At 37.6% G+C, this 25,000-nt stretch overlaps 1 protein-coding gene and 1 pseudogene across 1 annotated transcript in view; one reads left to right on the top strand and one right to left on the bottom strand.

The window, feature by feature from the left end:
• The window catches only part of LOC137991570 (uncharacterized), a 20,553-nt gene extending 5,848 nt beyond the window's left edge, over positions 1–14,705 (bottom strand). The window contains exons 1-8 of the mRNA XM_068836641.1: positions 14,669–14,705; positions 11,582–12,097; positions 7,354–7,462; positions 5,325–5,447; positions 4,867–4,930; positions 3,378–3,644; positions 3,018–3,207; positions 2,016–2,604 (exon numbers count right to left, since the gene is read on the bottom strand). Of these exons, the coding sequence (XP_068692742.1) occupies positions 2,016–2,604; positions 3,018–3,207; positions 3,378–3,644; positions 4,867–4,930; positions 5,325–5,447; positions 7,354–7,462; positions 11,582–12,051 (1,812 nt within the window). The 5' untranslated portion in view covers positions 12,052–12,097; positions 14,669–14,705. The remainder of the gene's footprint in view (positions 1–2,015; positions 2,605–3,017; positions 3,208–3,377; positions 3,645–4,866; positions 4,931–5,324; positions 5,448–7,353; positions 7,463–11,581; positions 12,098–14,668) is intronic.
• Positions 14,706–17,346: 2,641 nt separating this feature from the next.
• Positions 17,347–25,000, top strand: part of LOC137991569 (inner centromere protein-like) — a 9,165-nt pseudogene continuing 1,511 nt past the window's right edge.

Genomic DNA, 25,000 nt, shown 5'->3' with positions numbered 1-25,000 from the left:
TTTTGCTGCAAGTTAATTCAGAACTTACAAATATCTATGACTGGTTATGTGCTAATAAGTTAACTTTAAACTTAAAGAAAACAAAATATCTTATTTTCCAAACGCGTCAAAAAATAAATTACAACTTACTTTCTCCATTAACATTAGCAGGTCAATGCCTTGAACAAGTCCCAAGTCTGAAATATTTAGGTATCTATATCGATGATCACTTATCCTGGCATGATCATATAACATATATTTGTGATAAAATTAGCAAGTGTATTAATATTATGATTAAGGTAAAGCGTTATTTAGGTAATCAATGTTTGACTAGTATTTATTATTCTCTTATTTACCCTTAGGTTTATTGAAATTTCGCGATGTTGTTAAAATGTATACTTGTTTATTTCTTTATGATCATCTTTATGATCATCTTTGTGGTAATTTTTCAATATCCCTAGTTTCTGAGCAACATAATTATTCCACACGGAATGCAACTTCTGTGCAATTATTCCTTCCTTACTCTAGGACAAACATAAGAAAATTGTGCCCTACTGTTATTGGTAAATATTTTTGGAATGATCTTCCTTTTTCCATTCGTAATATTTCCTCGAAAAGTCTTTTCAAAAAAGCATTTTTCAAATATTATTTTGCTCAGTACTAATCTCCTTGACTCGTGCCATGATGTACGATGTGTGTGTGCATATGGATGTGTCTGTGTACATGTGCTTATGTGTGTGTTTATTTATTTATCATTATTTCTTATTCTTATGTATGTACTTATTGTAAAGAGCTATAAATTATAATCAGTGTTAATGGGCACTAATTAGTTTTTACTATATCGTGCCCTTCTCCATTTTATTTTTTATACTTTAATGAATTACCTATTTTGTTTGGAGAATATATAAAAAATAAATAAAAATAAAGAAGAAACTGAACAGCTTCTACGCGACAAAAGCTCGAAGTCTGCTGAGAAGGCCACCCACAATGCTGTGAAAACGTTGAGAGACTTCTGCAAAGAGAAAAATTTGGACGAAAGCTTCCAAGAACTGAGCAAAACAGTTCTATTTTGAGTTAGGAGGTATAACAAAACACTTAATGACTGGCCCCACGGGAAACAGTGACGGAGTTTTGGTTCCCTTCGACCCTCAATGTTCTCAATGTTAGGGTCTCCAGGAAACAAAACTCAATGTTTCCCTTGGCCCCAGAAGTAGATAAAGTAGATTGAAGGGGTTGGTGAGAGGAATCTTGACCTTATGCATACTTAGAACGACATTCCGTGCTGTCATAAGTTATTCTGTATTTAGTACACTGCAACTTAGGTATTGAAAATTAAAAACACAAACATCATGTACAAAATATATGCATCCCAATTTTTCTTCAATAGATAAATCATGCGAAAATGTATCGGATAATTAAAGTCCATGTTACCCTTATTTTTTAACCGATTTTAAACTTTTCGCTTAAATACTTATAGTGTCTGGAGCGGAGCTAGTACTTCAAAACGTTTTCCCTTATGGTGTCTTATTGGGCCTTTGATTTATGGTCGATCCAGTTGGGTCCTGGTAACTAATGACGTCAAAGAAGTCAAAAATTTAATTCCATTCTGAATTGTCAGAACATTCACGGCATCCGGAGGGTAACTATCGTCCGACATTTCTGTAAAGACTTAACAAAAAGCTCTAGATTTTCAAAAAGACTTCTATTCTTACACTCAGTTTGCACATTTCTTTCTGAAGAGATGCGATCAAGTTACTTCTTTGACGTCATTAGTTACCATGGCCCAGCTGTGTAGGCCAATTTTTTTTTGCGTATGAATCAAAAGCCCGCTAACACGCGTGGATACATACTATGGTGGGATTTTTTTTTCAAGTACTGCAGCCCAGGCACTATAGATATTTAAACGAAAAGTTAAAAAACGGGGAAAAAGGAAGCGTCACAGGGACTTTATTCGGCAAGAGTAACAAGACTTTAGCAAAGGTGACTGGACTGGTCGGTCTTAGAGGAAAGGTCAGTGAATTGAAAAACATCCCAACCTTGTATAAGTGAGGATCTACCATCCAATCCTTCGCCGTCTTTGACTTTGTCCTGAAATGTTTGCCAGAGGGTGAGGGATCACAAGTAACGACGCCGATGAACTCTTTTTCTGCATCATTTCTCAACGGTTCATTTCGTTCCTCTAAAGTACTGATCTTTTCCCGTTGTGCTTTCTTTGCCCAGCTGCTCACATTCATGTGTTCGCCGGCGTACTTGACAGAATGATCTTCATTATTTTTCACAAATGTTAAATCTTTTTCAACGTCTTGCTCAGTTAAACCGAGCGGTCCCTCGAAAAAACTGACTTTTTTGGTTCTTGGAATTGTATCATTGAGTACTTCATCTGTGAAAGAATCGTTCAGGGAAATAGTGTCACATGATGGCTCCACACGGATCTCTGGCTCAACGTATTCGTTTTGGTATCCAAGATTGACTTTTCCCTTATTTTGAACGTCTTCTGCGGAAAACACAACACCACATCGCCGTTGTCGGACCATCCGGCTGTCTTTTGTAGCTCCTTCATCTTTTTTTCTCGTTGGGGTACAGTTGTCATCTTCTTCACAGTTTTTGTTGACATATTCCTGTAAACTGAAAACAAGAAGTTAGTCTAACGCAATCGAGAACACACTACTTCCTTACATGAGCTATATAGGTATGTGCGGCTCCAAAGGGTATGGTTTCTTAGCCATTTTGGTCTCAAGTAGGGTATTCAATTCAATTGCATTTTCCATTTTAGAAAAGCTTGAAGAGAATGTATCAAACAAATCAATAAAGTAGCATTAGTTATCACTGAGTCTTTTCTCAAATCCAAACCACACATTGTTGGGTTGAAGGCTGTTCTTTTAAAGTAAATAAATTAATCAGATATTAAAATCTAACTTTGTTGGCTCCACGAAACGTAAAATTAATTTTATCGTGGCAGAGAGTTGAAAGGGACCGGTTTATGCTTGCAAGGTAAGTTTTGTAAACATGCTTAATGGTGCATTTCTAATTTTTCTTACCTTGTAATTTTGTTATTTTTAACTTCTTCATTTTCCATAAATTGATCCTCATGTCCAGTCGTGGTGACTGTCTTTGTTTCTGCGGATTGGTTTTCATGATGCCATATAGTTTGGACAAGACCGTCGATGAAACGCATAGCGAGGCTCTTTTTGCGTTCTTGATCGAGTTTTTTCACTTTAGTTATCAGATCTAAGGATAAACGAATAAACAAAGAAACAAAAAGGAGCCATTCAGCAGTTTGCGGCTACAAATAAATTTATTGTCTTTTTCACGGTCTTTTAGAATTAACTGCATCAAAATCGAGGTGGGTCAACAGTTGCATCATGAGCAAAATAAACTAAATAAACAACACTGATTACCTGATGGATTGTCACTGCCGTCTTTCTCTGTGACCTCACCCAACTGTCCTCCTTCATCTGAATCGTTGTCCTTGCCTCTTCCATTGCTATCCTCGGAAAAGACTGCCTGGAGAAAGCGATCCACCCAACTCAATTTTCTAATAGATCTATCGTGCATTTCTGTTACTCCCTCGTCTGTTACATGATCCCAACTTTCTTCTTTCCTCACCGAAGACACAAGCATTTCCAGGAATGTCTCAGCAAGGGTAGCAGTTTCTCTTTTGTTTCCTTGAATGAAGAAAAAAAAAAGACAGAGTAAAAAGGAGCGTATGATGTCAGTTCTGTTTCAACTACACAATACTCAGCAATAGCTGAAAGAGGTAAGCCTAACCAACAGAGGGTGAGGAGCAGAGAGAACAAACCCACCTTACATGGACCTCTTTCAATGATATCCCGTGGTCATGATGCGCGGTTATTTTAAGAAGTCACCTGATTGGTTATCATTGGTTGCGCCACCATGGGTACGAGGCTAAATTTAAAAAAAAAACCTATCATGGCCCGGGGCATAGGGATGTGTTCCCTCCCCTCATCCTCTCTTGGCTAACTAAACAAAACAAAACAAAAAGAGTAATGTAACGAGAGGTAATTAACCCTTGACTCAACTATGGAGAGTGCCAATGAAGCAATACGATTATAATGATAAATAAATCTCATCGAAAATTGGTGGATGAACTTCATATTTAGGAATGTACCCGAGCAGCTCGTTACCAAGTCTTTCTAGGCGCGGTATCCGAATTAATTAGAAACTCAGTGAAATAAAAGGCTTGGTATTGCACCAGTGTTACGCAACCTAAGTGGGTAATACCCATATAATCTAAATTTAGATCAGTGGGTGCAAGCCATCTCAGATGATCATCTGAGTCATCCAACCATGCATCATGCACCGTATTTAGGTCGAAGCACCCATTTTGAATAGTGCTGATAAACTGTGTTTAACTTTAAACGCCCATTCTAAGTAAGCACCCATCTTAAATCGATTAGCTTTCAATATTGGTAATGGATCTCTATTTAAATTTTATAAAAATTCGCTTTCATTCAGCGGCGTGCTTCGATGGTGTGGTGGTTATCGATGATTCCCTATGCGTGGTTAACGGACTAGGTTCAACCTTTTTGTCATCCATGTCCGTCGATCATCTTAAACAAAAAATTTTCTTTTTTTCCCTTTTTTTTTTCCTGACGAGAAAATTTCTAAGTATAGGGTAAACTTCATGTAATTGAAGTGAATAAGGAAAGGCATATTTAATGAGTTGCTTGGATGACTTGGATGATCATCTGAGATGGCTTGCACCCACTGATCTAAATTTAGATTATATGGGTATTATTCATTTAGATTATGTAACATGGGTATTGAGTTCCTGCAAGTTATATGACTTACAATGGCTTGACCCAATATGGCTGTTAATAAAGACCATTGGCAAATGTTTGAAAGAAAAAAACCAAATCAACATACCATCATCGTTTTTAAACGCAGATGAGTAAAGTATCTGGCTTGATTGGAAAACTCCGACGGCATTCTACAAATTACAAATATGCAGATAATTAGTAAATATTACTGCACACAAGAACATGCACTGAAGAATGCTGGCGTACCTGCCACAAAAAGTTGCTTGGTCGAAGACGAAAACTACGGTGACCCTGAAGTGAATCATTGTTCTTGCAAGTACAAAAACTTGTCTAATGACCATTAGCAGTACGTATAATCTATACAAATCGCGGCGGACTTTATAACGAATTCTTTCGTAGTTTAAGAAGCCAGAGAGAGTGCATAAAACATCTTAATGACTGTCACATCCTATTTGGTTGCAGATATATTGTATAATACAAGTAATACGTTCAATCCCTTCTTACAGAGTTGCTTTCCTCGGCTTTTGCTTTTTTTATATTATATCCCAAACTATTCTTACTCACCTTAGGATCAATGAATGTACTGATTTTCCTTGCCAGAGGAGAAATGACTTTTTTTTCCTTTGTGCCAATGTAAAAGACAACTGACGTGAATATCCCTGTTCCAACAGCAATCCAGGCAAGGTACTAAAAGGCAAAGGACAAGCAAAAGTACAAGTCAATTTAATTGCTTATATCGGTATTCCCTGTTCTTGAAAAAATCTTTCCAAATTTTCCGGACATAGTATCGTGATATCTCACAAAAACCTTTAAATACCTTTTTTTTTTATTTTTTTATTTTTTTTTTGCAACTAAGTGTGGAGACCAATGTCTCCACACTTAGTTAGGAACTAAGTGGGAATAGGAACTGCCATGCATAAAGGACGATATTCTCTGCTCTGGCCTTTTGGTTTTGGCGCATGTGAATCTGGGAGAAGGGGGCTCAGATAAAAGGCAAGCCAACAAGTTTGGTATTTCTTACATTAGCAAGCAAAGTTGAGGTTTTGTTAAAAGGAATTTTGATCAAACCTCGTCATGGAAGTCCTTTTACGGTCCCTATGCCCTCGATTTTATCAACACATCGCCACAAAGACGGCAATTAGGTGTACCATTTTAATAATGACATGGACCCACTTTAGCACATAATGGGATATTCCCCATAAAATTTATTGAAAGTGGAAACAATGGAACCCGGCAAGAAGCGATATCAGGAAATGCAACTGAAGACTCATTCACATAAACAGAACGGTTAGTGTCGTTGAACCTGAAGTGTTATTTCTTATATGTGAAAGGAAAAAAAAACTAGAGCATGTTGGCATTTCAAATGTTCTCTGTGTTTTATTTTCTCTGAAATGAGTGCCAGGTGTTACATGTCCTCCTTAGTTTTATTGGCACTTCCGATCGACGTCGTCATTCAAATTTTGTTGATTAAAATGTGTAAGTAAACCGACAACCATACACACATTAAAAAGTTGAAGGCGTGTTAGCCATTTTCAGAGCGAGTCCATGAATTTGGGTTGAGAAGGGTACATATGTCGCATTGTTCAGAAACAATATTGGTAAGAACACTGTAAAAAAATATAATGAAAACTGTCAGGAGCCCATGACTAGCAGCCTCCCAATGCTTTATATCCTTGAGTCAACCTTTGCCCGTATCTTTCTATTTTTATAACTAATCCTTCTTCAGGAGACTCACATTTACAACAATTTACATTAAGTTGCATACATTGTTTTTTCCTATTTTTGTCTTTGTTCCACGATAACTTTATTCTGATTGGCCATTCTAAACATTGTGTGCAGAGCCGAAGAACTCGTGGCGTTCTAAAAATAGAAAGATACGAGCAAAGGTTGACTCATAGGGCTTGTATGGAAGAGGCAAGCTCCTACTAATGCGCTCCTGAAACTGTTAATTGATTCTAGGCCTAGCAACATAATATCCGAAAAACTGTCTAAAATTCTTTCCGGAATTTCCCAAACAAAAGCTCTAAAATTATTTTTAAAACGTCTAAAATTCTCCAAAAACTCTCTAAAATTCCCGAAAATTCTTATAAATTTCGTTTCTTATAGTGCTAAGTCTGCCATATTTGCTCTCAAGCAAAGATCCAGATTCCGAAACTACGGTGAGAAACCGCTGCTTAGATGCACTGTAGGACTCCTTTTGGTGAATAACCGCTGATAAGGAATGGATATAAACGGTTTGACCCCTCTCCTGGTAGGTTGGAAAAAAAAAAAAAAAAAAGGTTTGTCAACGTTTTTGTCTGTGAAAAGTTTCCAACATGTCTGGTGAAAGTTCAAATTGCTCTAAAATTCTCGAAATTGTCATTTTTTTTCTAAAATTCCTGAGAGTTTCTAAAAATGTTTTTGATTTCTAAAATTCCAAAAAAAATTCCGGAATTATGTAGCTAAGCCTAATTGATTCCTTGGGAACAAAGGGTCCCAATTTAAGGGATTAGTTTCTACTTTAGTGATTGTTGGATTGATATATACTTTTACGCCATCAAATCTGCTTTGCATCGTGATCTCGGAGAGTCTACGACATCAAAAATGTAAAAACCTGGAATTGCTTTAGATTGCTGGGTCCCAGATCATTTCCGCCTTGCTGTCCTAGAAGGCCCCAAGTAATGAAATAAATGTAAATTCCAGCTCCAAAGGAGAAAAGTGTCCTGTTTTGGGAGACAAAATGAATACCGTAGCGTAATTACGTACCCAAATGAATTGACTTATTAGAATATGTAATCGCATGGGCAGGAGACACTCAAGGATTAATTTCACGCGTATTTTCAAAGTTTTCACAAAATTTAATCATTAAATACTCGAGGGAATATTGTCATTACATGTTTATCACATAAAGGACAAAATTTGAGAAAGGTGCAGGTATTGTCATTGGACTCATCTATGGCTATCTTCTATTTTAGAGTTATTTTAAAAAGATTGAGGGCATGTCTAGAAATCTATAGCTAAAAGGTTCTAGAACCTCTTAATTTAGTACGCGATGTGGAATACTAGAACGGAAGAGAGGTTCTAAAATCTCTAATAGAATATCTATGGTCCATGTTGAAAGTCTAAAATTTCTAAAGCTCTGGAATATGTAAGGTCTTTTGGGGGTTCTAAAATCTCTAAAATCTCTAAAATCCCTAAAGCTCTAGAATATCAAACGATCCCTTTGGGGCTTCTAAAATCTCTAAACGTTCTACGGTTCTAGAATCCATGGTCCATGTTGTGAGTCTAAGATTTCTAAAGCTCTAGAATATGTAAGGTCTTTTGGGGGTTCTAAAATCTCTAAAATCTCTAATGTTCTAGAATATCAAACGATCCCTAGCTCTTCTAACTAGAACAGTTCTAGAATGCTGTAGAAGTTTCGAATGTCAAGACCTGCATCTTTATTTCAGGTAAGCCCACTCAATGCCGCGACAAATAACAATCAACTTAGCACGCTTTCATTGGGTTGAATTCAATAAATCGTTGCTGTAAAAAGAAATTGCGCTTAAAATGTATTGTATATGCGGACAAAAAGCATTACTTCGCTTGCTCTAGATAAGCAACTGTCAACCAATCAGGATCAAGAAGTCATGCCCTCCTGATTACCAAAAGTGCCCTCGTGATTAACAAAAAATGCCCTCCGTCTCAGCCAATCAGCATTCGGTAAAATTTTTCCCCGTATGTGATGAAAGAGTGAAATGATCCTCGCACTTTTCTACACAATTAAGCAGTTGTCTCTTGCAGACATCTGAAAGATTTAGGTGGCGCTTCAACGGGATTCGAACCCCGGCATGATCTCTGCGATGCCGGTTAAAGTTTGAGCTATGAGGATACACATACAGTTGGGAGCAAGTCAATGTGTAAGACTCAGACAATTGCTTAATAACTTGTTCAGATAAATGCGAGGATCATTTCTCTCATTCATCGTGAGAGAGGGAATATTGTAGGTTACGGTTCGCGTTTTTAATTCTACTTTTGTCCTTTTTTGTATATTTCATTTCAATTTTAGCTCAAGTGCAAACCTGGAGGACCATAATGTATACTGGGAAAAACAAGAAACCTTATAACTTGGCCTGAAAAAACGAGATTTTTATGATAACGTTCTTTTTAGATCATTTCATAATGTAGAATACGGGTCGCTAAATCGTTGAGTCACAGGTAAATGATGTACTAAGTGGAAGTTGTGGTGCATTATTCTACGACATTCCACCACATTTTGCCTATAAACAGCGTCTTGCACAAAATCACGGGAAAGTTGAAGGACGTTATTCCCAATCACGTGAGTAGTTTTTTAAATTTTTATTTCACTTCTTATTCCTCAGGGTTATTCCTAGTAATAATTAACAATTATTCTACTCGGGATTGCTGGATATGAAATGATATATATAACCAACGAGGTGCGTAGCGCCGAGTTGGTTATGATCAACATCACAACTCTTTTATGTTCAATTTATTTGGCCATTTTTTTCTCGGAGCCGCAAAACTGTGTACCATATTTGGTAGTGCAGGTATATGAGTTGATAACCTGTGTCGGGCGAGCGAATGAAAATGCTGGAAATGTGATATCCGTAGTTCAGTTTTTAATAATAGAGGATATAACAAGACATAGCAGCGCATGCGCAGGAATACTACTCTTTGAGTGCTGATAGTACTCTCAAGAGTAAGCTCAGCGAACGAGTGTGAGATATTTACAGAATGTTCTGTCGCTCTATTATATAGATAGTGATAAGATGTCCAGATTAAACACAACTTGTTTTATTCATTTCAACCGATCTCCCGCTAAAACACGTATGTCGTAACATGAAACAATGAATGAAGGGTTATGAAAACAGATCACCGTAATGTCAACCATAATATATTATGTCAATGTATATATGTATTGGAGAAAAATACACTACAACACAAAAGTAATAATAATAATAATAATAATAATAATAATAATAACTGAATCAACTACGGCTGAAAAAACAAGAAAAAGACAAAAAACAGAAGGCATCAGAAAGACACCAAGCAAACAAACAGTTTGATGAACATGAATCACAATTCTATGAACGCTGCCGAAACATCATTAGATCTGATCCTGACAACACACGACCACTATACAAGAAACCAAACCACACAGCGAGTCAACAGCACGATAACTTAGCAACACAAGACTTTGAACAGTTCTGGAGACCCATATGGGAAACTGCAGCAAGTGAAAACCTAGAATCTAAGTGGATTAAAGAGATCAGATCCATACTACAATCACATGCACCAGCACAATCCACTAAATCCGTGGTAATAACAGCAGAGCTTTACTACAACAGCATAAAGAAAAAGAAAAACTGGTCATCGCCAGGAAAAGATAAGATCACCAACTTCTGGATCAAAAAGCTTACTGCACTACACCCACAAATTGCCACAGCCCTGACAGAAATTATCAACAAGGAACTCTCACTACCGTCATGGCTTCAAGAGGGAAGATGTATCATGATCCCTAAGAAAGAAGAACCAGCTGCCAAAGATCACCGGCCAATCAAGTAAATGTAGTTTTTGATTTCCTAGCAGAATACCACCAGTGCTTGAAGAATGATCTCAATGAACATTTAACTGGAAAGAACGAAGAAGAGACGCAATATCTAATAATGAAGAGCCAGAAATGGATCATATCACAAAACGTTGAAATAGTTAAGAACGTTTATACCTATAAGAGATAGGAAGAACGGAGCAGAGCGTTGAAAGGAATAGTCTAACTGAACATTCATATTTATAAATTATATAGCATAGCCTAGGACTAGTCTCGCTGTGCTATTGATCATGTAAAACCGCAATATCACTAAGTGTCCATAATAATAATAATAATAATGATTGTCACCGCTAATCGTCGTCGCAAGTACAGCAACGACGCAGCTCAACAAGGTCGAACCGAAAGTATACAATAATAATAAGGTGACAGCGTACTGGAATGGTCCTGTTTTCGCGGAGCACTTGCAAGTGAGAGCCAACAGAGTTGACGTTAGGTTTGTAGCAGGATAGAGATGAACTGTCCCTGGATGAACAACAGAAAGCAGGAAGAAGAGGAGAAGACCTTAAAGTACGCTGCTTTGCGACTAGAGCTCAAGGGACAGCAGGGTTCAGGATTCGATTCGCTTTTGGTGGCTTCTCAAAAAGTCTGAAGGAAGAAGTCAAGGCATTAAAGGGCTCACATAGGTACCACCGAGAGGTACTCAGAAGAATGCAGAAAGCCGTCCTGAACCACACCCTCCCATCGCTAAAACATTCAAAGTGATGTGCTAGCCGCCTGGACACCTATGAGATGCTATTGAGACAATACACAATTAGCACTTAGCAGATAATACTGGGGTAGATATATATTTATTAAGTTTACGCAATTTTATTCCTATCAAATGTAAATCCGTAAATTTTGAGGTAGTACTGGCTACGTTCGCACGCCCAGTATTTGTAGTTAGGACTTTCATTCCAGAGTTTTAAACTGCCATAATAATAATAACAATAATAATAATAATAATAATAATAATAACAACAAGAACAACAATAATAGTAATAATAATAATAATAATAATAATAATAATAATAATAATAATAATAATAACAATGGGCGATTGAGGATTAATTAAGGACTACGACAACATCCAAAGGAATACGAGTAGACTGACAACTATTCAAAGATTGAGATTGCAAGATTTTCGAACAAGACAAGTGATTGATATAAACAGGTTAATAAGGATAATGATAACGCGACAAAAATATGCCTATACGGGGTGGTACTCCGAAAACAAGGTTCTAGTCATTTTACTTACCCCAGGGCACTGACGGCAGTTGCTTCTTTGATGGTCTCAGGCACAATTGTTATAACCGCCAGGTGATTAATTTGCATCGTACCGTATGCAACGTTTGTAATTAGGAAAGCAAAAGCGTAATAAACCAGTGGCAGCCAAGTTGGATCTCCAGATTTGTTACAAAAGAGACATCGGTTGTACGTAAGGGGAACTCCAATGCTCATCAGTACCGAACCAATAAAATGCCACGATTTTCTTTGACCAATCTTTCTTGACAGAAATGGTATTTTCACGTGATCACCCAAGTAACCAGCTAAGAGAGACGACAACCCGTCTACACACTGTCCAATTAGCATACAGATCCCCGCGTGAGAGGGTGTTACCTCAACCACTTTCATTAAGAATGATATTGTAAAGGATATATTGAGCTGGCGGAAAAGGTCGTTGAATACAGTCCCCATTGCAATCGAAAAGCGCTCTTTTGCCTTCATCAGTACTCGATTTTTGTATCACTTGGGTCTCTCGTCGTCCATGAACCTTAAAAAAAAACTTTACATATGTATTTGTATACTCTTGCCATAGGATAACCGATCCTTTATCAAATTTTCATGATACAGGCCTCCCTCCTGAACAAAATTTCATATTTCACTTAAGGTCACAAGTTATTTGCCAAAACATCAACGCGTACGTGATTACAAATCTAATTCGAAATTAAATAGTCATGGTGATATCCCCGTTCAGTTGGCAGAGAAATTCCACAGGTTATAGCTTAAATTATAAAGTTACACTCAGTTATCTTTTTCATTATTATTTTCTTCTCTTATACTGGCACAGTCAAGTCCTCTTTAACGTCCGTATCTCATCATGATTTATTATTTACCATTCTTATATCAAGTTGTCACACATTAGGGCCGTTAATACGAGAGAAAATAAGCCGCGGCTAACTCTGGCCGCGGCTTACGTAAGCCGCGAACACCCCGTATAAATGGTACAAAATCCACGTTCACGGCTTTCTCAAGCCGCGGCTTATCGTGGCCGGGGAGTTTATACTAGTACTCGTATAAGTAGTTCCTTTCGCGGCTTACGTAAGCCGCGGCCAGAGTTAGCCGCGGCTTATTTTCTCTCGTATTAACGGCCCCATTGTGGATAGCCCCAACGACAAGATAGACAGGCCTCTGGAGCTCTTCACTCCAAACTTTCCACTGTGCATCACATCGTAACTCGAAGGGCGTTTTTTGTGGGAATGGAAGTCTTTCATTTAGGGTCGTTGAGCCTAATTAAACGCCTCAAGGAGCACGACATCACATTCTTGTTTTAAGGTGTGTAATGTCTGAATAATTTAGTTCTGAACAATCTGTTAGTACTAGCAGGGAAAGAAGCACATGTAGGTACCACCAAGAGATCATCAAGGTACGTACCTTGATGATCTGTTGGAAACACACAAACTGGAGTTTAATTTTCGACATTTATTGGGGAAAATACTGTTTGGAATAGATATGGGTAACATAACAGTTTTTTTTTTTTTTTGCATAGGAACAACTACGGTGATCTTTAACTTCAGTTCCTTCAACCTCGTTCTTGAATTTGGAGGAAAACGACACGCTCCTTGCCCGGCTTTTCTTTTTGTACGTTCAATCCATTTTTCTCTTTTAAGTGATGGTCGGTTTGTTTCATGTCTCGACTAATTTCCGACAGTAATCTTCGTTCAACCTATTAGCTTCTTGCTTGAAAGGGTTGATCACAAATCCAGAAGTAAATATTATGAGAAAGAGCCGGTACAACGTACATTTGACTATTGATTTAGTAGTGTACTGTATTTCAGCTGGCAAAACCAAGCTTCTTCAGGTACAATTCATATGAGAGTTTACAGTGGATTGCAATCCAATAATGTACTGAAATTCCCATTGTACCTGTAAAAGGCGGGTTTGGCCAGCCGAAACATACTACACTACTACACCAGTAATGAAATCTACGTTATATCGGCTCTTCCTCAAAATATTTACTTCTTCAGCTTGTGATCAAACCGGTTAATCGAACCGGCACAGTCACGTCATTGTCCACGGTTGATTGGCTAAAAACCCTCACAAGTCGAGAACACATAACTGAAGCTTCGCTTGTTACATTCCCGATAAAGGTTCCCCTTGCAGTCTCGATTAACTAATTTGAGAGAGCCGAAATACTTTGCCATAAAAAGGTAAATTAGAGTATACCTTTTTTATCTCCTACAACTGTAGTAAACATGTTAAAGGCTGAGTTCAGACTGTCTAAGGCATGACAGATAGCATCATGGTCTCTGGCCTAAATCATGTTGAAAAGATTGAAGGCAGGCAAAATCTTCAAAGTGGTATTAAATTGAAGTGATTTTTGCAAAAACAAATTATTTTTACACGCCCTCTGAATGATGTGCTGACTCAAAGATGAAGTCGAACGAAATCAAGTCATTGCAGAACACTCCCAAGTTCGAAATAAAGTACCATTTACTGTTAAGACCGGGTTTACAAGCTGCACTCACTGGGTCAAGAAGTGATTTAATACGCCTGAGTCATATGGCAAAAATCATTATGGAATACACAAATTTAGGTTATTACACTGGTATTTTGAGATCAAGATTAATGTCAGTATTAGTTCATAGTCATGAACAGAATACGAAAACAATTAACTTGAAAAAGTTGAAAAGATAGACAAAAAATACGCGATATGTATTATTCGGAGTGCTTCGAGGTCCACCATGATCAAGAAAGGTGTTAAAGAAGAAGTAGGTTGGTAGTTGCCAAATACAATAAAATATGATGAGGCAAAAAGTGAAAAAAATAGAGTGAAAGAAAGAATGTAAAGGAAGTAGAATAGTCCTGTGGATGCCTTTTTTGCTGATAAGCAATTAAATCGTTTACCATGGCTGATTGAAAGATCTACAAATCTCAAACTAAACAAAATAACAAAACGAAAGAATATCAACATTCAATTATTATAAACAGACAAATATAAATTATAGGCATGCTATTTGTGAACCTGATTACGAATCAACCAGCCAATTGAGTTTCAACGCATAGGGAGCCCTCATAAGTGGTATATGTTTCAGTATTGTTATAGTCTCAAGAAACTTCTTACCTCAGTTAAAACGGCTGGTCACAAAAGCGAGTTTTCCTTATTACACATTGTTTCTTATATTTAAGCTGTTAATTGGGTAGACTTTCATATACCTGACTAAAATGGCGGAGGACAAAAGAACCATTGTTATTCTGATTAGGCCTTGCTAATTATGTATTGTTATGCTCGATTTGTTCTTTTGTTTTATGGACATTGATTATTTCGTATAGACAACCGCATTTCGTATCCGGTATTTGAAAGACCAGCCCGTTAATTACACTGCGGTCTATTTCAATAAGAATGGATTTCTGCCGAAACGTGAACTTTACTTGCCTAAAGCAGTTGTGCTTAAACACTATTGAATAGAGAACTTAAACACAGACTTTGTATTATAAAATTAATTATTTTTAGCACACGACTTCTAATGTTTGCATTGTAAGAATGAGCTATCATGACTTGCAGGGATCCTGTCTTTGAAAAAAGATCTTGCATGTTATCATTGTAGACAAAACAACTCCGTTCAAAACTAAAATTGCCCTTTACTTCTCAATGTCATCACTTTCGCTGAATTAAACTCACAGTATATTAACACTCAGAATTATAAAACCGGATTTGCTCAAGGCAATTAATCTATGCAGCGCGTTTAGGGGCTAAATCACGTACATAGTTTTCAGAGGAAAAGTTCCCGTTAATATGATAAAATAATTTGGTAAATTCAAAAAAGATTTTATAACTTTTGTCTCTTTCTTTTTTTCTCAGCCAACACTGATTCTAAGAGTAACACCGATTTTGTAAATGCGTGCTTTTGATTTAATTATAATTGGTGGTTACATACTTTACATTTTTTCTAATAATTGAGTTGTTTCTCGAACTTAGTTTTTTGAATAATTCAACGCCTGAATTAGCTTTTCACTTATCGTTCTTTCTTTGTGCCTTCTATTGCCAAATTAGTTGGCGGTAAACTTTACGTAGAAAGCCTGGTGTCACTTTAGGATCTATCCATACTGATGTTTACTTTATTTTTGTGTGATTATAATTTTAAGTTTCGTTGTTTTCTGGCATTTAACTGAAGCTGGCTGTCTCAGATATATTAAGTACCAAACAAGCGATGGTAGTGTTGTAAGCTGGGGATTCTAATCTGGATTTTTTTCTTAAGTGCTTGAGTATTTTAAAAATAACTTAAACTCGTTAAAGGCGTGTAAAATCGACAATTCATATTAATATCAAATGGCGTGCGTCACCAAGTACCTCACTGTCTATTTTGGTCAGACTCCCACACACATCATTATTGATGTATTCCAGACTATTATAGATGACCCAGACACGAAACCAATTATTGACTTTGTTGCGAACCATATCAGTCACCCCATGCGAATTTAGCTCGCGAAAGCGAGTCACTATGGACATTATTATTATTTTTTTTTCACGAATATAAGGCGCACTATCCAGGAAGCAGTTCTAGTCTAAAGGAATTAGACGATTTTTGATGGAGCTGATGTAACTGATGTAACCGCGACATGTGGCTGTCATCAGTAAGATCCCTGGAATGTGCGCAACTCTGCAATTAGTTTGATTGCATAAATCGATGACCGATTGCACGAGAACAGAAATTAAAAACCGGGGAACTCAAGTAAAATTGGAACCATAAAAAAATATAAGGTGTTAAGGCAAAGAAAGTAATTAGATTAAGCGAATTCGGTGGCTTCCGAGTTGAACTTCCTTTGCAAATTTCAAAGGAAGTAGGACTGAAATTAGTCAAATATTGCAATAGAACTGTTTGGAAAGGACATGTATTAAGATATCTCCTTTTTTCTTGCAGTTTCCAACTCTCTCCATTACTTATCACCATCTCTCTCGTCAGATACTACGGAATGATGGGCTGGCAATTGAGATGCCCTTTCTCATGATTTTCATCGGTGCTGCCAGTTCTTTTCTTCTCTTTTTTTTCCTTCCTAGGTAGGCAATAGATCCTTAAAGAATGAAATAAATGTCCAGTTAATATTTTATCGTGAAATAATTATAAAGAAATGTCAAGAGGAGCACAAGGTCATTGAAGAACTTTATCAGTTAAGCACATTTCAAAGACGATTTCATGCACTTGGGGTGCTTTCGCTGGTAATGTAGAGGTTGCAATTGTAGAAATTTTAAAGCAACAGTCTTCAAGAATTATTTGGTATATTGAGATCAAATTTATACATTAACCTTTTACTAACCGAGCGCGAGGCCCGTACTGCCAGGGAAATATTGTTTGTTGGTCGTGTCAGTACAGACCGCGCGCAGCGAGTTCCGTGCGAGAACGACCTAGGGCTAATATTCCCCATTACCGTCCCGAGAAAGTAAGGTTAGTAACTTGTTTATTATATGGCATCGTTTCTTTGCGCTATCGGACACTTCTCCGTTTTGTGAATGTTCGTAATCTTCATCTTCGAACGCTAACATTTTACATGCTAAAATTATATAAGTACTGTTTAAAAAACGAGCAGCAGTGTTTTATCGGATTTAAAAACACGAGGCGTAGCAGAGTGTTTTTAGACCCGATAAAACACTGCTGCGAGTTTTTTTTTTTAACAGCTTCAAAGACCCGTGCCTCTTTAGGGATTTTAAAACGTGATATGAAATCATTAAACGTTAATAACATACAGACGGGAAAATTGCTCCTTGTTCGGCTGCTTTTAAAGTTTAGAAAGCTTTTCCTTGAAATGCCGCCCAAACGCATGTTTCGAGAACCAAAAAATGCGAAGGAAGAGAAAGATTACTTGGATAGTTGTGTTCTAAGGGCTACTCGGTATGCCATAAAGTGTGCTTACAACATTTTTGGCGAGTGGCAAAGTTCAAGAAGAAATAAAGACGCCAACTTGGAGGAAAGAGGATTCAAAGTTGATGTTGACAGTATTCAAAATTTAGAAACGAGTATTGTTGAGATGAGCGCTGAATCCTGGGATTTTTGGCTGACAACGTTTGCCGCGGAGGTGTGCAAGGAGAACGGAAAGCGGTACCCCCCAAGTAGTTTGTACAGTATTTGCTGTGGATTGCAGCGTTACTTGGAAGAGAGAAATGGGCGCGACGCTATTAAATTTTTAAACGAGGATGAGGCAAGGTAAGGAAAAAGAACGTTGGAATCTAATATCAGGCGTAGAGAACTCGTTACTAAATATTTGTGTTACATTTTAGATTGAGATGCAGGATTGAGGGAGTGTTGTGCAGATGGCGTGGCTAATAAAACGAAGAAAGAAGGCAAAGAAGCGATTACAGCGGAAGAAGAAAAGTCAATCCTTTGGAGAAGAATCTGCGCGGTTGTCATAGTGCTAAGTCATTATTGCACACAATTTTTATTTACGACGGGAAGCTGTTTGGTATCCGTACGAAGGAGCACCGAGTTTAAGATACAATAATTTTAGAGTAGAGTCGAATGGCTTACTTCTTGGTGAGATCGTATCGAAAACTTATCATGGAGGTCTCAAAGATCTAAAGCGTGCACCACGCGTTGTAAAACATGTGTGCTGTGATGACTTGAATGTTGAACATTTTCCATGCCTTGTAAATTGTTATGTTACCTATCTAGAGAATATCAAATGCTTAGCAGAACACGTGCAAGCATTTTACTTTAAACCAAATCCTAATTCAGCAGTATTTGGTTATCCAAAATCACCTGTGGGTATTAATAATCTGAATAGGATTTTGCCCGATATGTTATGCGGTCAAGCTGCTTTGAAGATGAAAATGTCCTACTGTTTTAAGGGTAACTTGCGTGTTGTTTCAATATTCGGTAGATGAGAAGTTAAATCGGGAACGAACAGGACATCGGTCCAATGCGCTGTTTAATTATGAAAGGAATAGTGTTGAGCAGGAAAGAAATGTCAGCAAAATTTTAAGACCGAAGATGGTGAAGGTGAAGACATTTCATGATTGGGTGATTTGGAGTGTGAAGTATAATTTATGCCCTTTCCGAGGCCCCGTCCACACGAAGACGATCGTAAACGCAAACGCTAGTAAACGCATATTTTTATCTCCGTCCACACGAAGACGATCATCGTTTACGCAGCGTTTTCACCCGTCCACACAAAAACGCTCGTAAACGCATAAAACGATGTCATACACCGAACGCGCATGCGCTATCAATTTGAGCCTGCAATCTTTGCTTCACCGCCTTGTTATCAAGTGTTAGCGTCCATGTTCTCAAGTCATCACGTGCGTTTGTTGTAAACGAGAGAGAAGAAAAATGTCGAAGTCTGCTGGCAAGAAAACGAAAAAAAAAAGTGATAAAACTAAGGCAGACAAATTTTTTTAGTTGTGGATAACAATCTTGAGAGGTTTAGTCTTCTTCTTTTGTAGTTTTCCTGTATATCAATTGTTGCAAGATTCAATTGAATGCTCGCAATTATGCTTGAAATAAGCGCAACAACCATGACACAGCTCAACACTCGTGTGTACGCCATCTTGGAAACGCACTCGATAAAAGAGACTGGCGCTGACATCTGACGTCAGCGTTTTCACAGCGTTTACGAAAATATACGTTTACGGCCGTCCACACGAAGACGCATAAATGGCGTTTTCAAATTTATCCACTTTGCAGAGCCTTTTCGAATTTATGTGTTTACGGTGAGCGTTTTCATCCTCTTCGTGTGGATGGAAGGCCTAAACGCATAAAAAACTTTGCGTTTACTAGCGTTTGCGTTTACAATCGTCTTCGTGTGGACGGGGCCCGAATGTTACTGAAACTAGTCAAGTCAAATCAGACAACATTGGATAGTTGTGTCTTCAAAAACTGCACAATTAATTTTGTGAACAATGGGAAATTGTAAAATAACGAATTTCTCTTCTAACAAGAATTTACTAGGAAAATAAACTTTTTTATTATATCTCTCAGATGGTACGCGCGCTGTAATTGGCTAAATTAGCGGGCCGTATTCTACAGTACGGCCCACTGTACAGCCCGCGAAATTTAAAATTTCGACAAAACATCATCTAGCGAGTTTTTCATGTCATTTCTGTTGCATAAACTTGTACTGAAAACTGTTTGAATCTTGCAAGCAACTATTTCAAACTTAACAGCCAAGAAAATTTAGTTTTTGGGATTTTGGCACGGCATTCTTTGTGGCAGTTGAACCTTCCACTTTAGTTTGACTAGTTTCCTTGCCCGCGCGCCAGTTAACCTCAGAGATATACTAAATATCTTACTAACCTCGTTTTCTCGGTCAGTACTGTAAGTTACGGATCCTCGTTTTTTCCCGTTGATTTATGGCCTGCGCGCTTCGCGCTTGGGCCATAAATCAACGGGAAAAAACTCGGTCCGTAACTTACAGTACGGACCTCGAACTCGGTTAGTAAGAGGTATTTTTTTACTGTGGTTAATATTTTTGTATACTGCCTTTTAAGGAATAATTTGGCATTATAATTAACGTGATCCTTTTATAAAGATCTGTGGTCATCTTTACATAAAGATCACTAGTGATCCTTTATATAAAGATCACGGTAATCATATTTTCATTAATAATTCAGTGATAATTTCATTGTTTATGTATTGTACCCCGATTTCCCCCGAGACCGAAATCAAAACCCTCTCTGGGCTTTTCAGAATGATCACTCTATACCGGCTATAAAGTGTATGCACGTGACTGTTTTCTGAAGGTGCTTGGCACCATATATTTGGTCCAGATTGGACAGCAAAATCATGGATAAACCTACCTTACAATCTTTTAAGTCCAGCATACGGCGTGTTAACTTTATAATCTTGCAATCTGGCCCCTATCCTATTTGTAGTTCTTGAGAATTTCTAGCAATTTTTTTTTTAGCATTTTCCTGTATATTCTAATAGGATAACTCCTTTACTTTGAAACTTTTATATCTTAAATTTTTATAAACTTACATGTATAAATCCTCTTTCTTTCCTTTTCCTAATTTATTTTTAGCTTTTTGTAAGCTTAAGATATCGACACATAAATAAAGTTATGTTATGTTATGTTATGTCAGGGGCATCCAACGAGAATATAGTTCAAAACCACTTAAACATAGCGTAGTTAAACGTATTTTAGTATTTAACCGTTAAAATTTTTCATCTGTTCGGATTTCCTAGCTCAAAGTCTATTGATCCAAAAATTATTAGGATCAAAACTTGCCTTTTTGAAAATTTCAGCCAGAAAAAAGGCTCCCGAAATTTCTAGGTGACCTTTTTAGGGTAAAAATCCGTTAAAAATGGGCAATTATACCATACCATACCTCTCCAAGGAGAGGCAGGCAAGCACGAAAATTTACAACAAATGTTCCGAAAATTTGCGAGTCCATCTTACTGTTCGTACTCCATCAAAAAATTAATAACGTAAGCTTGCTTATCACGATTTTACTACGCGAAATTCTACAAAGGAACTGGAACACTGGAACTGAAGATTACCCGAAAAAAATCACCACAGAAACCTTAATTGGCGAACATGTTAAAAGAATACTGTATTTCTCTCTTTTTTTTTTCTTTAAAAATCTATTACCAAACCTTCCAATGACAAAATGCTAGGTTATCTCAATTACAAATTAACTGTCAAGCTTACAAGATTGCATATTCAGTGAAGTTTGGAGGAAGAATTACACCGACCTTTGCCGCACTATAGTAGCCGAAAGGTACAGAAAGTAAAAGTCCCCATGCTTTAAATGTTTTTTTCTCAAGTTGAAGCCAAAGGTAACTTTCGAATTCGTTTATAATTCCTCCCTCGGTTAAACTCTGGTCAAAGCAAAATCGCGTGCATCGGCCGTCCACGGATATATTGTGTAATAGAAGTAAATCTGATTGGTCGATGAAGGACATGTCGGCACAATCGGTTAATTAGTGCGCGGCCTTGGTGCAAGAGGTCCTGAGTTCGATTCCCGGATCTCGCATCCTTGTTTCGACTCCTTTCCTTTCCGTGTAGGTAAGTAGCTATAAAAATACCCGTAAAACGGAGCACTGATGGAGAGGGGGGAGTAAAATGAGCGCACCTTCGACCTCAGGTTTGTCAGTTGAATTACTGTTACGAGTTATCGACGTTAAATATGGTTACTTTTACTTTACTTTACTTTTAATCAATTCAAAAAAGTGGGCGGAAGGAATTTCGAAGAGGAATTTGGTCAGGTTCTATTTTGCGTTTCGCCAACTCCACAGTACGTACTACGCGAAATTAAAATAGAGCCTAGTCGCAGGTTACACCCAGGGGAGCTTCGACTTCAAAGTGGAGTAAGCATTTGATAACTCAGTAACATTAGTAACGTGATTGAATTGGTATCTAGGATTCACGTGTTTTTTTCATCACGTGTTCTCGCTCTACTGACTTAACGTAATTAACTTGACTGAAACGCCCAAAAAGAGGGAACATAGCTTATATAATGACTTTGCTGCTTTCAATTGTTGATTCCTTGCCGACTGTGCATATTGTAGTAATGGCCTTTTGAATATAACAAAAAATAAAGAAGTAATAAAATACAGGAACACGGATTTGCAAATGATTGCGTTTGCGACCATGCTTGAGTGTTTCCTGTTAATTAGCTATTTTGAAGTAAAAAGACAGGTTAGACAGGTTAAATTGGTTTCGCAAGAAAACGTCTCCTTTTCTCTTTAAAGTCGTAACTGGTATTCTGATCTGGTAATGTTCTAAACAATGAGTGAGAGAAATGCAGTATATCATTAACGCCTATGGACTCCTTAAAATTGCAATTAGTTTTCGTAAAAAAAAAAAAAAAAAAAAAAAACGACAAATAACGAATCAAGCGAGACGAGCAATAATCAATTAAGATTCCCAGTTAGCCTTATCAACGACTGTCGTGAAAACACAGCCATTGTCAATTCAAAGTTAAATGAAGATTACAACCTATAAATACTAAAAAAGAATTCCAGAGTTTTAAAGCAAGCAACCGTCGACAATTTTCCTGTCGGTGTACGTTGGTTCAGTGGCTTGATCTGATCGGCGTTATTTCAAGTTGAGAAACTAAATATTTTAAACAAGAGCCGATACAACGTAGATTTCATTTTAGTGGTGTAAAATCAAATCTACGTTGTATCGGCTCTTGCTTAAAATATTTAGTTTCTCAACTTAAAAAAGAATAGCTGATAAGAAGCCTGTATAGTGAAAGAAAGGAACAATGAAAATTAAACTAAAAGTTTGGCACGTATGGAGTCCGTCTGGATATTCAAATTAGGCTTGAAACTCTTCATGAAGAGCATTTCGTAGAATAAGCAATCAAATTTGCCATGGTATTTTCTTAAAACCTTAATTTTTTTTTTCTTTACATTTCAAAACTATGTCGACTAAACACGAAGTGACCCAAGCTTTAAGCCTTGATTTCAAAAAGACACCTGTTTATTTTAACGGGAATTTCCCTATTTAATGGTCCGCTATTACCAACTTTAAAATCTTGAGAGAGAAATGACGTCGAAAACACACCAGTACTAGTTCAAGAAATGCAATGCGTGCGTACACGGCAAATTAATATGAAGACTTTTAAACTCATGTTTTTGCATATATAATAAGCTGCATTTACACGCTGAAACTTTTAGACCGTATTCATAAATGGCGGCCAAACAAATTGTTCTTTTGTCATTATGCTAATCATCCTCATTAGCCTCACTTTGGAGCAAAAATTCTTTTGATTTTTGTTCGTGCAAGGGTGCTAGGGAGGATGATTAGCATAAAGTCAAAAGAATAATTACTTAGCCGCCATATATGAATACAGTCCATTAAATGAGGTCACTCTTTGGTAGATCCAAGCCTCTAAGTTTGAACGTGACTGAATCCAGTCAAGTGTTAAGCAAACACACTTTCAAATTTTGAAGAAAGAAAAATAAGTGACCTTTTTTTAAAATCGTAATAGCACTTTAAAAATATCATACATTTTGCGAAACGCTTCATTGAAGGTCTATCCAATCAAGAACCATGTAAAAGGAATAAATAGATTGGTGGCTGCATGCTAAATACTATAAAGAACAAAAAAAGAACATTAACTTAATTATACTTATTGTGTCGAAAACCAAATTTATTAAAACACGAATTTGTAGAATAGAATTGTCAATGATAAAACAGTTTGAAAGTAAATAGGAGTAGACGCGTTTGAACCATGTTTGAACAAATTCACGTACTTTATAAGAAAAGCGAGCGCTTATTCATCCTTCACCTGGGCTGTCGTGCAGGCACCTTGGAAATTGTATTTTCGGATTCTGCTGAAATTTAATGTACAGCCTAACTACTTTTATCGAGAAATGCACATAATTAAATTAAATTCACGGCCAATTCTCATATCCAACTCAAAACGTCCTTTTAATTCTAAGCATTTGCTACCTATTTCTAGCAATAAGGTAAGAGTAAGAGTTAGCGTCACTTCTCGGTACCAGCACTAAAATCAGGATTTTTAACACCATTGTGAAGCCTGTATGGCTCTATGGAGCCGAAACCTGGAGAACCACCGTTGCCACTATGAACTCGGAATCCAGACTTTCATTAACACCTGCCTCAGAAGGATTCTTAAGATACGCTGGCCAGGCATCATCAGCAACCAAGATCTGTGGAAACGAACGAGACAGCAGCCTATAGAAGTTGACATCCTTCAAAGACGCTGGAAGTGGATCGGTCACACCCTTCGGAAGTCCTCATCTAACATCACAAGGCAAGCGCTCACCTGGAACCCTTAGGGGAAAAGGAAGAGGGGCCGACCAAGAAACTCTTAGCGCCGTGACCTAGAGGCAGACATGAGGAGAAAAGGCTACACGTGGGGAGAACTACAACGATTGGCCCAGGACCGTGATGACTGGAGGGTGCTTATTAGTGGCCTTTGACCCAGACGGGGCTACAGGTAATGATGATGATGATGAAGAATAAGCGTTAGGGTTACTTTTTGGTGACGGTAAATGCGGCTGTTTATCTTTTCTTGAAGACTTGACTTTGGAGGTCATTTTGTGAATTTATTAATCCGACTGATATGGGCTTAACTCGAGGGGCGGCCACATCGGCATTAGAAAATAGATTTCGTACCCCAACCCTGGAATTGAACTGTTTGGGAACGAGTTTTGGTGGAGCAAAACAAAAGTTGTCAAACCCTCGGGGCTCACCATGGTCGCCGTGTTGGGGAGGGGAGCATGGGAACACTTAATGACGCCTATCAACATCATCTTGCATCTAACAGGGAGCTTACGAATCGACGACGTTTGCACGACGACGCAGTTAGATTGCGTGACATGACCTTCTGCGCATGCTTATATGGGCACTCGCCAGAGTCGCGCCAAAGTCGACGACGTTGGTGAGCGCGATTTGCCAACGTCTCGAAAATAACAGGACGTGAGGTTAGTTGTCAAAGTTTCTGAATGTTTCTCTCGATGCTTCCGGTGTTTTTTCCAAATAAATC

The sequence above is a fragment of the Montipora foliosa genome, chromosome 2 (genome assembly GCF_036669935.1).
Source record: "Montipora foliosa isolate CH-2021 chromosome 2, ASM3666993v2, whole genome shotgun sequence".
NCBI lineage: Eukaryota > Metazoa > Cnidaria > Anthozoa > Scleractinia > Acroporidae > Montipora > Montipora foliosa.
Note: the sequence above shows the minus strand (reverse complement) of the source record. Positions and strands in the feature narration are given on the sequence as shown.